This window comes from Arvicanthis niloticus, chromosome 1 (assembly GCF_011762505.2).
Source record: "Arvicanthis niloticus isolate mArvNil1 chromosome 1, mArvNil1.pat.X, whole genome shotgun sequence".
Lineage (NCBI taxonomy): Eukaryota > Metazoa > Chordata > Mammalia > Rodentia > Muridae > Arvicanthis > Arvicanthis niloticus.
In genome coordinates this window covers 58,274,467-58,289,481 of record NC_047658.1, presented here as the reverse complement: position 1 = coordinate 58,289,481, position 15,015 = coordinate 58,274,467, and the positions used below count along the sequence as shown (strand labels likewise).

Sequence of the window (15,015 nt, the reverse complement as noted above, 5' to 3'; positions counted from 1 at the left end):
TCAACTTCCAAGATTCGTGTTACACACACATAGGAATGGAAATTCTGAGCAAGAGTGTGCATATAATCAAAACCTTGGTGCTGTCTTTCTGAGTTTGTTAAATCGTCTCTTTTTAAAAAGTGATTTTTTACAGATGGAGTCATGGGTCCCTCCCTATGTGCTCCCAGGCTGGTGGTTTAGAGCCTGGGGAGCTCTGGTTGGTTGGTATTGTTGCTCTCCTTATGGGGCTAGGTGGGAGAGGAGATCCTAGGTCCCATGAAAGCCAAACACCAACTTGGGGGGAGGATTCGAGGGTGGGTAGGTGGGAGTGGGGGGGTAAGGTGGGGGCACAGCCTCATAGAAGCATGAGTAGGGGGATGGGATAGGAGGTTCCTGGGTGGTCGGGGGAATGGGGGTAAGGAGATAAAATCTAAAATGTAAATATAATATCCAATAAAAAAATAGATAATGTGAAAAAAGTGATTTTTATGGTGACATCTTCACATGTGAACATCATTTACTTTACTCATATTCATCCCATCCATTTTTCTCTCTTTTTCTGCTTTCCATCTCCTAAGGATCATCTTCCTCCCCCTAAGTAGTATCCTTTCTACTTTAATTGCACACACACACACACACACACACACTCCTTTATTGATAAATTAGTTAATGGTCAATGTTTTGGCATAAATTACTGATACCCTGTAATGATATGTAGATATTTGTTTGTGTGTGCGTGCATGTATGCTATGAATCCTGTATATGAGTGAAAATGTAGTATTTGTCTCTTTAAGTTTGTCAAAATATTTTTTTACAACTCAGTTCTCTTTTGGACATTCCTTGGAAATGCTAACAGATTTTACAAAGACTATATTACAGGTTTTCTCTGTGTTCTTAGGTATATAGCTATTTCCAATGTATAGATTTTTCTGCATATGTAAGAGGGTTATTTCTGTCATCAAATATGCTCTTGACATGAGTTATTGTCTGGGGGTACTCTAAAACCCCACTTTCTACATTTTTCCTTAACAAATTCTTATGGTATTTAATGTTCTGGTTCTATTTTGTCACTTTTTAAAAAAGTCATAGATAACTGTCTTGGAAGGACAAGTGAATAAGTATGGATTCTATTATAATTACAAAATATGATGTCATTTGTCTCAAGAAGCACACTAAATTTCTTTCTTTCTAGTCAGATCAATTATAGCTCTTTTACCTGTGTTACTATTAGAAACTTCCAGAACGTCTATGATAACCTACAGATAAATATCATTGCTGATATTATATAAACTGAAATATATAAACTCTTCAAAAAGGGAATACTAAAGAATAAATTGTCAAAGTTAGAAAAAAATGTAAGCATTTGTCAAATATATATACCTACAATGGATATTTGAAAAATAGCAAAAACAAACAAACAGAAAGAGAATGGCAAGAATGTAGGCCTCTTTATCAAGAAGAATGTAGAAAAGACTTGGTTTCTGAAAACTGTTTGATAATGTTTACCTGTTATCTTCAATAATACCTACAATACTCACAGACATAGAACAAGTTCCAGAGAAAACAGAGATCCAACTGATTCTGTTAATGAATGCCCTATATGAACTCAAAGAGAACAAGAAAGACAATGGCTGGAGACCCAGAGACGCCCTTATAGAGACAAGATCACCTGGGATGCCTCTGCTTAGACCCTAAACCTGAAACAGATGATATCAAAACAGCATATTTCCAAGTTCAAATTTGCTCTCATATAATTTCCTGTCAACATGGTTTTATCTTTGCTAACATTTAAAGTAACAAACTCCAGAAAGACTTGACATGAATATTTCAATTCTGAAATAGTCTAGAAGTAATTGTGCAATTCAGCATAAAAATAAACATTTAAAAATTTCTTCAGTTTTATGTTATGCAAACAAAATATAAGAAATTTCATCATTCTGTTCCTCAAAAGTAAAAGCAGTGCCCAGTGCTCCAAAATGCAGGTACGCAGCAGTGTCATGTATACTAGCAGTGGGTAGTTGAGCTGGGCTGAGAATGCGGAGTGACATCCCTTTTTATTGTATTAGTATTACTTTCATGAAATTTATTAATACGTGAAACAAGCTGGACTGGATAGTTATATTTCCAGTTTACACAAGCTGGATTCACTGGAGAGGAGGGTGTCTCATATAAGTAAATGTCTACATAGGATTGAGATATAACATAATCTGTGGAGTGTTTTCTTAATAACTGATGGGTTAGCCCACAATGGTGCAGAAATCTCGGGGTTCTATAAGAAAGAAAGCTGAGAAAGTCATTAGGTACCTATGTCTGAGCTAGTCCATGTTCCCTTTGCCAACATTATATGATATTGCTCACTATTGACCTTGGTGATCCATTCCCCTCTCCTCCAAAAATAGTGTATATAGTGCTGTCCTTCTTAATAAACTTGCTTGGCATAAGACAAAGTATATGAAAGACTTCTTGATTTCATATTTTGTGTTCTCAATTGTCTATCCTCTCTATCTTTCTCATACCCTGGCACCTCTTTTTCAGATCCTGTCACTGAAGAAGTACCTGCGAGTTCAGGCCAACATAAACATAAAATAACTTGACAGGTCTCTTACTGGGATTATGTTGAATCTACAGGTTATTTCAGGAAAAAAATCATTGTGAAACTGTTGAATATTTCTTCTGCCTGTGAACATAGAAAAATCTAAGTATTTGGCAAGTCTTTTTCCTCTTTCTTCAGTGTTTTTTAGTTTTCTTCATATTGCATCTATAATTATATTGTTAGATTTATTTCTCTGAGTCTATTTTTGGTATTAGTATAGATAGTCCAATTGTTATCCTGCATTTTGGAGTTCAAGGTACTGCTGGAAGAAGAATGAAATTCTATACTTTCTTGTTGCATAATATGTAAGGGCAGGAACTCAGTGTTTATTTTATGCTAAATTATGACATTATTTTGACTATATTACTTTGTTACAAACATATATACTTACATATAAGATATATATATATATATATATTTATATCTGATATACAAATATCTTATATAGAATTTATACAAAGCATACATATATGAATACAATCTATTGAGTCCACTTCGTATTTTTGTATCATTTTGTGGAGCTTCTGTCCAGTGAGGATTGGATAGTCTCTCAAGAAGAAATGATATAATAACAGTAGTGTATGCTATCTCACAAGTGTCCTATCTTGATTAAGACATAGAGGCAATGGATGGCTGCTGAGAGAAGGAGAATTAGTCTCTTTTCTGTATTTTTACTGATGTGTGCTAGCTAATTCCAACTCTACTCACCAAGATTCAAAAAATAGCAATAATTCAATCCTTAAAAGAAAGAAACCCCAATGTAAAGAGAAAATATCATCTTAGATGTCTTTGCTTGTTTTTCAGCATCTGCTAGTAGTTTGAAGATAGCTGTTCAGTCCTAGTTCGCATAAAAGAATCAGACTAACTTTATCTTGTATCCATATGCCTTTTGAAATAGGATTACCTCAGAGTAAAGCTACAAGATGTTTTCTGTTGTCCTTTCAATTTCTTTCACAGTTCATTTTGCCCAGATTTTTTTTAAAGAAAAAAGATTTTTTTTGCTGATTTTTTCTAGGAAGAAATAAGTGAGCAGAAATTTATCCATTTTTTTCCAAAAGCTTATGCATTTGCTATATCTGTCCCTAATATCATGCAAGCTGAGGAGGTCTCACATACATGGTCAGCCTCATCTTTTTGTAGAAAAATTAAAAGATTTAAAATACACTATGGGGTAAAATTGCTTTAAGGGTTTCTTGTATTAAATGGCCTTTACACTTCAACTAAGAAATGATTGGGAAGAGTTAATTAATGAATAATTAGTAGTTTTACTACAAGATTTGATAGCATTTAACTCTAAGCAAAGAATAGAGGTTTCTCAAACATTACTTGACAAAATAATAATTTCTTTTCAAGGAATAATTTGTGAGGTATTTTACAAAAAAGAGTGCACTACTTTCATGAGCACAAGCTGAGATCCAAGTTAAAACCTGCTCCATCACATGTAATTTATATAGTGATGAATCAGTCTTCTAATGATGCTCAGGCTCCTGGTCCTTATCTGAAAATTGGAATGGATGAATGCTGATATTTGCCATATTTCAAGACAACTATATATGTTAGATGAATAATATATATGAACAATTATGTAAAGTGAGCAGAACATAGCAAGTGGCCAACAGCTGAAGACTTCTGATTTATATATACTCTTTAAACTACCATTTTGTTTTCTTCCCATTCTCTCTTTCTTTATCATGTTCTCATCTTTTTCTATTATTCCAGCCATTATTGCTTCTGTGCATTACCATTTTTTGTTGTAGACAATATTCCAGCAATTGTTGCTACTGTGTATTACCATTTTCTATTGTAGATAAAAATTCACCAGCTTATGCAATGAAAACTACCATATACTTTTCCTGTCCAGTTTATTTTATAAACAATGTCATGTTAAAGTGACTATTTTCTTAGTTTATGGAAGATATTTGTATAAGTTTTGTTTAATGAGATATAATGACCATTTTTCAAATAAGATTCTGACAAGACTGTTTCCTAACAAGTAGAACCAGTTTATGGAGATCTGTAAAAGGTTCTTTCAATTAAGCCTGATTCCAAAAAGCTTTCTATTTCTTGACAGCTTTCTATATGTTGTTACTAAACATTAGTATATTATTTTAAAATAAGCTTATTATGTACTGTTTCATAGTTTACTGAACATATTAAAATAGCTCATTCAAGTTGATACTGTTATAAAAGCCAGGGATGGTTCCCCAATACAATGCTACTGAACGTGTATTGTCCCCCCTCTTTACTTCTTCAAGAGGATATAGTAACTGATGGATACAGTTATTGAAACTTTTGAATTGTTTCAACATTCGTTTTTCCTAAGGCATGCAATTATCATGCTCTTTAAAACAGAGAGGCATCTATACTGTTGCCTCAGTGTAAATGATGGGTGATGAAGGGATGCACAGAGCAACTAAATAGAAAAATATGACTCAGACTCAGTCTTACCTAACAGGAATCTGTGTCTTCATAATGAAATGAAAGGGTGTAAATGAAGGTAGAGCCAGTATAGGAGCTTCTTATGCCTAAAGAACCCATTCTTAGGATTTTAGCTATCTACTGAAGACCTTCCTAAACCCCAACACGTGGGCTCAATAGCACAAGATAGAATTCAATAATTGAAAAGCACAGATAGTAGCAGCAATTTAGAAGCTATAAAAATACTACAGACACTCCTTTTTCTTGTTCTCCATTATCTAAGTCTGATGGGACAATGTGATACACATTGGCCTTTACAAAACTGTGATTTGAAGGGGAGGTAAATTTATAAGAGTTGTGTCTTTCAATGTGAAAAAACAGTATGTTAGTGCTTTGAGCATTTTTACTCTGTTTCAAAGAGGAACAATATTTTAGTTTAAGATCAGGTAGGAACAAATGAAGAAAGAAATTTTAGGTCATATTCATCAATGAGAATTACAGTTTGAAAAAAAGCAGCAGGGGTGGAATGTACTGCAAGAGGATGACAAGCTTCCTCTGAATTTTTTTCTCTCCACATCAACAGCATATGCCAAAAAAGAAAATCTCTTTATAATCAGATTATAGACTAAGCTAGAATCACATGGACAGGCAAGGCTTTTTCAAAGATTGCACAAAACAATAACATTTGCTCCCACATCTCTCTTCCTTTTTTTGAGATTGTAACACCCAATTGGACTGAATTCTAGATTCAGTACCATGAAGGACACGACCCTGAAAAGAAAACAAGTTGGCATATTGCCACAAGATCCTATATCTGACCATTTTAGAAAAAAAGATTGACAAACAATAATTAAAATATGTAAAATATCTCAGAGAAACACTCCAATGGATTAAAAACACGGTATTACCAATCCACTTCTTGATATTTGACTGATAATGATAGAAATCGAGGAGACATTTGTAACAAAGAACGATGCAGGCTTAAAACTGCTTGGGAAAGTTAGTATGATCACTAACCACTAGTTGTGGGCAGTGAAAGAAAAACAAAAACTAAAACCCCAGTACATTACCACTGTTCTAAACTCTTCAATTCATCAAATACACTAACATATCACTAATGACCTGCTTTTATGTGTGGAGTACCACTCTGAGTCCAGCTAGGCACCAACGATGGAGTGATTAGAAAGGTAAACAAGGTTTCCACTCCCAGGGAGCTTGTTCTACTTAAGTATTAAACAAGGTGTGCTAAGCCTTATGGCAAAATGGTAAAACTCTAGAAGAAGATGTATAAGGAATTTTTCCATAAACTTATACTGCACATTGGATGCCCTCTTAATTGTTGATTTCATCCTACTTGTATCTATAACTGACTTTCAGGTAGTGAGGAATATTAGCAGCTGATAACTTAGTTCATTGAAATAACATTTCTTATGATGTGTTTAATGTGTAGCATACACTGCATGCATATGTTAGGTACTTCTTGAGATCAATGATAACTGTACTTCCCCATCGCCATTCATCACAAGGGGAACTGAATCTAATATGGTTAAGAAAATCTGACAAATATTACACAGCTCAGTGATTTCTGCTGCTAGAATCTAGTTCTAGCACTGTCTAGCACTAAAGTGCCTACTATGTGTTTTTATTCCTGACAGTCCATGATATAAATGACATGTTCCTAATTAGTCATTTGAAGTCAATAAGATACAGAGAGAATATGGCAATCCCAGCATTCAAACAGAGAAAAAAAATCTGGTTACACAGTCAGTGTTCTTTGCCACTATTCAATGCTGTCTCTCTAAGGAGCATTCTCTCTTGAATTCTCGGTAGGTGGATCTAGGTAAACAATTGCATTTCCATGTTAGCTTGTTTGCCTTATCATCAAATTTTTCCCAGAAAATATTTATTTGAAAAAGGGGCTTATGGGAGAAAAGTTTGAAAAACAAATGTTTTAACCACCCTGAAATGTTGATTTTGCAGAAGTTGCAGGCGCCAGGAAGGAAGGAGAGAAATAAGTGAGCAGGTTAGATATATGGAAGTGTACAAACCAAGACTCTTCTGGCATTTGTTAAAGAAGAAAATTATCCAACTTAGCTTGTCATGTGTCTGACACAATCATGATGGGAATAGATGAAAAGTGTAAAGTCATTAGAAAAGAACTGAATGAGGGGATGAGGTAAAGATACAAGTTAACGCCAACAGATTAGGCTTCATGGCTAAACTTCTCCAAGAATCTTATGGATCCTTTCAAACTGCAGCAGACTTCATATTCATCATCACTACTGCTCATGCTTTGAAGACAGGGATGACAGAAAAGACTTTGAGTGAGGCTAGATGGCAGTATATAAGAATAGTTTAAAGAATATTATTAAATATATATCTTCACTTTGAAAGACACTTAATTTTCAATTGAAACCTATTTAGCTTCCATTAACTTATCCAGTATTTAGAAAGACTATCAAATCCCAGTAGAAATTTCCTGACTAGCTTTTTGGTAGGCACTTCCAAAGTAGAGGAAAATTTTATGTATAATCCACAGATCTATGAAATAGTACCTCCTTATTTACAACTCCCAGCAATTGGTGTAACACTTTTAATATCTTAGAATTTGTTCTCAGGAGTCATGATCTTCATTTTGAATCTTGGGGACAGTTACAAGGGTAACACTCAAATTCACTTATGCATTGGCTGTTGGTTCCAGATCATTTGCAGACTGTAACTAGCCGTTAGCTGCTGTTAATAATATTTAACTTAGAGTTAGATAAGAATTGGAAAACTAATGAATTTAGTACAGGTACATGCAAAAGTATCGTGTTGTTTCATCCTTTTGGGCTAGTAAAACATCTCCCATAATATGTTCAACTTGCCCATTTCAACTAAAATTTAACACACCTCTTTTCTCTTTGCCCTTCTGAATAAAACTCGCCTTATCGAGTAACTGTTCTATTAGTAATCTCGATTCTTGTGTTTCTAACTTTAGCTTACATAATTGGACAACAGTCGATGAACCCTACAATAAACATTGTGAAATGGACTCAAAGCCTGAAGCACCTGGACTTCTCTGGTTTCCATCATGCAGACATCTCCTATTAAAATGCTAGAAGGCTAATGCAACTGTATTCCTAGCAGCCACGCCCTGCCATGCCCTCACAACTGTTACCTTAGGGTTTCCCCAGAGGAGCCTCTCCTCTTCCACAGGTTGACTAGGCTGCTGGATCTGCTGGCAGCGGATGATGACTTGCCGTCTCCTACGTGCATGCGCACCACTGTAGAGGTTGTGAAGGCGCTGCGCACATTTCTCTCTGGTTTGGCTAGGATGATGTACACCTTTGGCACAAACATGCAACCCAGGGCCACTGTGGCACTGAGACTGACTGAGAAGCACATGGTGATGATTTTGTAGTTGCTGCCAAAGTAGATTGGCACGAATGCCAGCCATATGATGCAGGTTGTGTACATGGTGAAAGCAATATACTTGGCCTCATTAAAGTTGGCTGGAACATTTCTTGTCTTGAATGCATAGAACGTGCAACTCAAAATCAATAATCCATTGTATCCAAGAGGAGTAACAACCCCTAGGTTGGTGGTGTTACAAATCAAGTAGACTTCTCGAATGCTTGGATAGTCATGCATTATATCCGGAGGCTCCATGATAAAGAGGGCCACAATAATGCCCAACTGGATACAGATAAGAATGAAAGCGATCACTAACTGAGCACAGGCGCTCATGAATCTGGGCTTTTTGGTACAGATCTTCTTCTTGCTGCCAGCTAGAATCCTTGCAATACGGTTGGTCTTGGTTACAAGGGCTGAGTAGCTCATGGCTGGAGAGAGACCGATGCCAATTCTCTGAAGATAGCAGTAAATCTGCTTGGGCTTTGCAATGAGGCAGAAGGTACATAAGTAACCCAGGCAGATGCCAGCTAGGATGATGTAGCAGAGCTCCCTGCTTGAAGACTTGACCACCGGAGTGTCCCGATAAATGATGAAGATTACGGTAACAAACAGGGTAGCTAGCAGACCGAGGCAGGCAAACACCACAGCTGCAATGGGCTCAGGGTCACCCCAGCGAAGATACTGGACTGGGATCAAATCACAACCTGCAGAGACACAGACACATTATCGAAAAAGAATGAGAGAAATGTATTTGGTTTACAAGTTCCCGATTTACAAGCACTCGCTTTTGATCACTTCAGTCTGCCATTTACCTTTATAATTTCAATCTCACATACAATTTATTTTTTCAAAGATTCATTTATGATAGTGAATATTATTAAGTGTATGCTGTTTGAGACGGGCTGTCCTACATTTTGAAATGAAATGATGGCAATCATTTTTCTGCCAACATAAAAAAAAATTAATTGGGGTCTTTAAAACACTTGCATATAACTGGAGTAAAGTCTATTGAGAAGTTCTATGTCTTCATGCTAAGCCAGGAGCAACTAAGGATCATGACTACAACAGGGAAGTAACAAATGTTACTATGTAAGAATGTGAAATTGTGTGGATTTGGGGAACAGATGTTACCTGTGAGAAAAGGAGAAATGAAGGGAGACTTCAGTGCAATAGTGTGGTTCATGCTCGAGGATGAGGCTGCATAGGAGGCCAGTGGGACATCTCACAGGTCAGAGAGTCACTATTAGGAACTGTGTAGAGGATTGGCCTGAATAGATTTGTGTGGCTGCTTTTCAGACATGCTTTGCTTGATGTATGAAATCAGGCTGTAGACCAAGCTGCAAACTATTTCAGAGCCATCTAACAATGTTTGAAAGATTCAGGAGTATATGCAAAACAAATGTGTGAAAGGTGATTAACACTGGTAAGGAAGAGGTAAGATTAAAAGGAATCTTCCTTTTAGATGATAAGTGGGTATTAGCCTAAAAGTACTGAATACCTAGGATACAACCTACAGACCGTTAAGAAGTGTTACAAGCAGAAAGGCCCAAGTGAGGAGGTTTCAATCCCACTGAGAATGCAGAAGAAAATAATCACAGGAGGCAGAGGGAGGGAGAGACCTAGTTCGGAGAGGAAAAGGGGGGAGTGGAGAACAGGACCAGATACTAGGGTTGGGCAGGAGAGAAGCCCAGAGGGCCAAGAGAATGAATGGAAATAAGCAGCCTCAGGAGAATGGAAGGTGCAGAACCCTCTAGAGAGTACCAGAGACCCAGGAGGTGTGGGACTCAGGATTCATTGGGGGTGACCTAAGCCAAAATACTCAACATTGGGGAGAGGGAATGTGAAGAATCCACTTCCAGTGGCTAGACAGGGCCTCAAGTGGAGGGACAGGTTTACTAACCCACAGTCAAAATTTCTGACCCAGAATTGTTCCCGTCTAAAAGAACTGCAGGGACAAAAATTGAAAAGAGGAGTTATTTTTTATAAAAACCAAACACAAGAACAATTGGAAAATAGAAAGGAATGGTTCCCTGTAACTCTACCTTTCTTGCATCACATATCAGTATTTCAGGTTTTAGCTACTTAGGCTACTGTAGGATCAATACAGTTACCTGCCTGAGATCATCTGCACACTTTGCAAAACCACTTCTACTAGAAGACCTTATTTGTATTTTCACAAATTGCTGAAAGATATAGCTTACAAATTTTGTGACTATTCCAAAGTAAATAAAAATCCATGTATAAATTATATACATCTTTAATTTTAAACAAATACAACCTCACTGCTAATGCATAGATATGGACAGAACACAGTTAACTCAGGCACTAAGATCAACAGTTACTTAAAAGCTTTTACAGGGTAAAGGGTATCATCAATTGGACAAAGCAGCGGCCTACAGAATGGGGAAAATTTTCCCAACTCTACATCCAATAGAGGACTAATATCCAAAATATATAACAAATTTCAGAAACTAGATAAAAAACAAAAAACAAATGAGCCAATTGAAAAATGAGCCTCGGTGATAGAGAATGCATCTAGCCTCACAGAGACTTGATGTGCCAGTGTTGGAGGATACCCAGGGGAACCTTACTCACTCAGAGGAGGAAGGGAAAAAGATGGGGGAAGAACAACAGTTGGGGGTGACTGAGAGTGGGGCAGTGAGAGTGATGTAAATTGAATAAGCAAAACAAAATTTAAAAAAATAAATGGAGTTCAGATCTAAACAGAGAATTCTCAAAAGAGGAAACTCTAATGGCTGAAAAACACTTAAATGTTCAACATGCTTAGCTATCTGGGATATGCAAATCAAGATTACCTTTAGATTTCATTTTACACCTGTCAGAAAGGCTAACATCAATAATGCAAGTGACAATTCATTATAGTAAGAATATAGAACAAGCAGAATATTCTTCCATTGCTTGTGGAAGTTTAAATTGTACCTCCACTATTTAAATCAGTAAGATAGTTCCTCAGAAAGATGGGAATTGATCTATGTCAACATTCAGCTATACCCCTGTGGCAGGAATTTTCTGACCAATGTATTTGCGGGAGAGTTCTGTCATTGGACAGGGAAGAGAGAAGCAGAGCTAGAGGTTGGGAAGAAAGAGGAAAGAAAGGGAGGAGAGAGGAGAAGCAAGATGGCAGCAGATGTTACCCTTGTGTCTCTAGCAGTTATTCATATCAAGGTTAAGTAATTGAGATAACAACTCTAATTGTGTGGGCATCTTGTGTATTGAGTATTTGCTAGTATATAAAATCATTGGTTAATCTTTAAGCTTTAGAGTTTTACTTTACTGGGTTACTGGTAAGTGAGTCCACCTACAACTGGGTAGTTATGACTGAAGAAACTAGCAGCTCCAGGGACAAGCGAACCAGAGCTGGAAGCACAGTGACTGGTCATTACAGAGGCAAGCTAGAGAACAACCTGATGGAACCAGCTCAGGAGCTCCAGTTTTGCTGCAGAGCTTGCTGAGACAAATGAGCTTAGAGTGGGAACATGGCAGCCAGACCGAGAGCCAGGACAAGCCTTTTTTCCTAATATTTACCGTTACATACCACTCTTGGGTAAATACTCAAAAGATGTTTCATTTTATCATAGGGACACTTGCTTAACCATGTGCATTGGTGTTCTATTCCTAATAGCCCCAAATTGGAAATAACCTAGATGTCACTCACCAGAAAAATAGGTAAAGAAAATGTGGTACATCTGCACAATGGATTACCACTAGCTATTAAAAAATGTGGCGAAAATTTCCAGCAAATGGATAGAACTAGAAAATAATCATTGTGTGTGAGGTAACCCAGACTCAGGAAGATACATATGGTATATATTTACTTACTTGTGGCTATTAGTCATCAAATAAATGATGACCAAGCTACAATCTATGTACCCAGAGAGATCAGTGTTATAGAAACTGCCTATAATTTTTGAAGATAATACTAAGAATGTCTTGAAATAATGAGGGAGACAGAACCTCAACTGGACATCTCTTTCACCAAATGAAACTCTTATTCAACTGGATTGCTGGCCTAAAGGTTCTTCTGAAAAAAATCCCAAGTCAAGAAAACAGTCAAGATAGTCAGTTGATCTTCGTAAACTGGCAGCAAGGCCCCATTGCTAAAGACAATACTCACGTAACTCACGGAATATAGAGAGATCGATCGATCTGTGCCTCTATAGAATCTTTACCTCCATTTTCTAGTGTCTTTTTTATGTAAAGGTACTCTGTATACTACTAAAATAATAATGTAAACATCAACCCAAATGCATAATCTTTGATCTATAATTTGTCATTTCCGAAAAATATGTATGCTCATGCAATGGGTGGCACAAATCTTGGGGGAGTAACCAGCCAATGTCTTACTTGACTTAATCCCATGAGATGAAACGTATACCTGAAACTGCGTGGGTGACCAATAACCAGAGACTAGATACTCTGGAAATCTACAATAAAACAAAATACAGGTCTACAAAAAAAAGAAATGATTCTTAATGATATTTTATTCTACTTATAAACCAGTGCCTAAATCAGCCATTATCAGAGAAGCTTCCTCCAGAAGCAAATGGGGAGAAATAGTGACCCGCACACTGACATTATTCAGAACTAAGGAGAAAACTTGGGACACACAATGCTAAATAGAATGTCTCTATCAAATCCCTCTCCTCGGAGCTCAGGGGGGATGAAGAGGAGAACTAGGCTCTCCAATAGAACTGAGCAAAGCTCATATAAACTCACAGAGACTGAAGCAGCAATCACAGGGCCTACATAGGTCTGCACCAGTCCTCTGCATGTGTACTATAGTGTTCAGTTTTAGTACTTTTATGAAACTCCTGAATGCATGAATGAGTGTATCTTTGATTCTTTTGCCATCTCTTGCAGGCCTTTTATTCTCCTGTTGTCTTTTTTTGTCTACTCCGAAATGATAGTGGTTATTGCATTATATTATATTTAATGTTATGAAAAATTATTTAAAAATATAAAAATAATTTTAATTTCAAAATTCCGTGAATACGGGTAAAAGATGGAGCAGAATTTGAGGGGAGGACCAACCAATGACTGGCCCAACTTAAGGTCCATGACATGAGAGGGAGCCCACCCCTGACGCTAATAATGATATTGTTCTATACTTGCAGTCAGAAGCCTAGCATAAGTGTCATAAGAGAAGCTTCACACAAAAATTGATGGAAACTGATACAGAGAACCCCAGCCAAACATTAAGTGGAGCTTTGGAAAGCCTGTGGAAGAGAAGGAAGAAGGATGGAAGGAGCTAGGGAAGTCAAGTACACCACAAGAAAAACTGTTTTGTACCTTCTCTTCGTGAATAGATTAGACTCATTATAAGGTTATGATCAACACATCTTGCAGTGGAAATGACATCTTGATCTTTCAGTCACAGACATTGCACCCCAGTATTTTAAGGAGTGTAACAAAATACAATTCAATGTTGTAAACTTAGGAGGTTTTGAGGCAGTATGCTGTGGTAGGGAAGCTAATATTTTCTTTAAAAATTACCTTACAAATGTTTGGCATCATTATGGACTTAAAAAATTTTTTTGTTTGTTATTTCTCCCCATTCTTTCCCACCCTGCCCTTCCCTGTGTCTCCTTACCCCGATGTCTTCTTCTTACCTTTATCCTCTCTGGCGTTCTTTTTCTCAGCACCATTTTTCCCTCTCATTGTCTCCTCTCTAGACTCATAATTTATACCTCCTATAGCTCTAATTATATTATATCTTATAGTTTTGGGGATAGTGATATAATTCCATCATTTCCTCTTTCCTTTCCTCCCTCCAGACCCTCTTATTTACTTACTCATCTTTGCCTTCTTTGAAATCCATGCTATCTTTTTCACTAATTTTTGTTTTACACACACACACACACACACACACACACACACACACACACACACAGAGTCCTAGATACATAAATACCTTCCTAATATATATGATGCTACTTAAATGGATGCTTTCAGGGCTGATCATTTGATATTAGACTATTTTTCTTGCTCCCAGCATTCCTTAATTGCCGGAATTTCTTTGTGTAGAGTAGAAGCCTTGTAGGTTTCACATGTCTACTTTAGCATATCCATTTCTATCCTTAATTACATGTATGTAAGCACTGAAGGCTTTTTATATACATATAATACATAAGGCCTGCCCAGGAGAGAGAATATACAGTTTTTGTCTTTCAGAGAGTAAGTCACCTTGCTTAATATATTCATTTTCAGTTTTATCATTTCTCCTGAAATTTTCGTTTTGTAATGAGTTGAGTAAAATTCCATTTTGTATATATGCCACATTTTCATGGTTCATTCATCTGTCAATAGACATGTACTTTGGTTTCATTTTCTTGCAATTATGAATAGAATAGCAATAAGGAGGGATGAGCAAATGCCTCCACAATGTGATAGGGAGTCATTTGGGAATATGCTCAGGAGTGGTATATAAATATTATTTTGTATGAGCAACTTGCATAGCTATGTACAACTACTTTTTAGTCCTTGATCAACAATTCTGTAATAGGGTTTTCAAGGTGACTTCTCATTCAGTTTGTGAATGACTGGCTCATATGCTAAATCCAAGATATGGACACCATGTCATTGTTTAAGGCTTTCTATAGATGAAGTAG

The 15,015-nt window shown here is 36.7% G+C and overlaps 1 protein-coding gene across 3 annotated transcripts in view; it reads right to left on the bottom strand.

Moving 5' to 3' along the window:
• The window catches only part of Grm5 (glutamate metabotropic receptor 5), a 483,575-nt gene that overhangs the window by 44,956 nt on the left and 423,604 nt on the right, over positions 1–15,015 (bottom strand). For all 3 annotated transcript variants that reach the window (XM_034485471.2, XM_076937502.1, XM_076937509.1), the window contains exon 8: positions 8,151–9,090. In XM_034485471.2, coding sequence (XP_034341362.1) covers positions 8,151–9,090 — 940 coding nt within the window. The remainder of the gene's footprint in view (positions 1–8,150; positions 9,091–15,015) is intronic.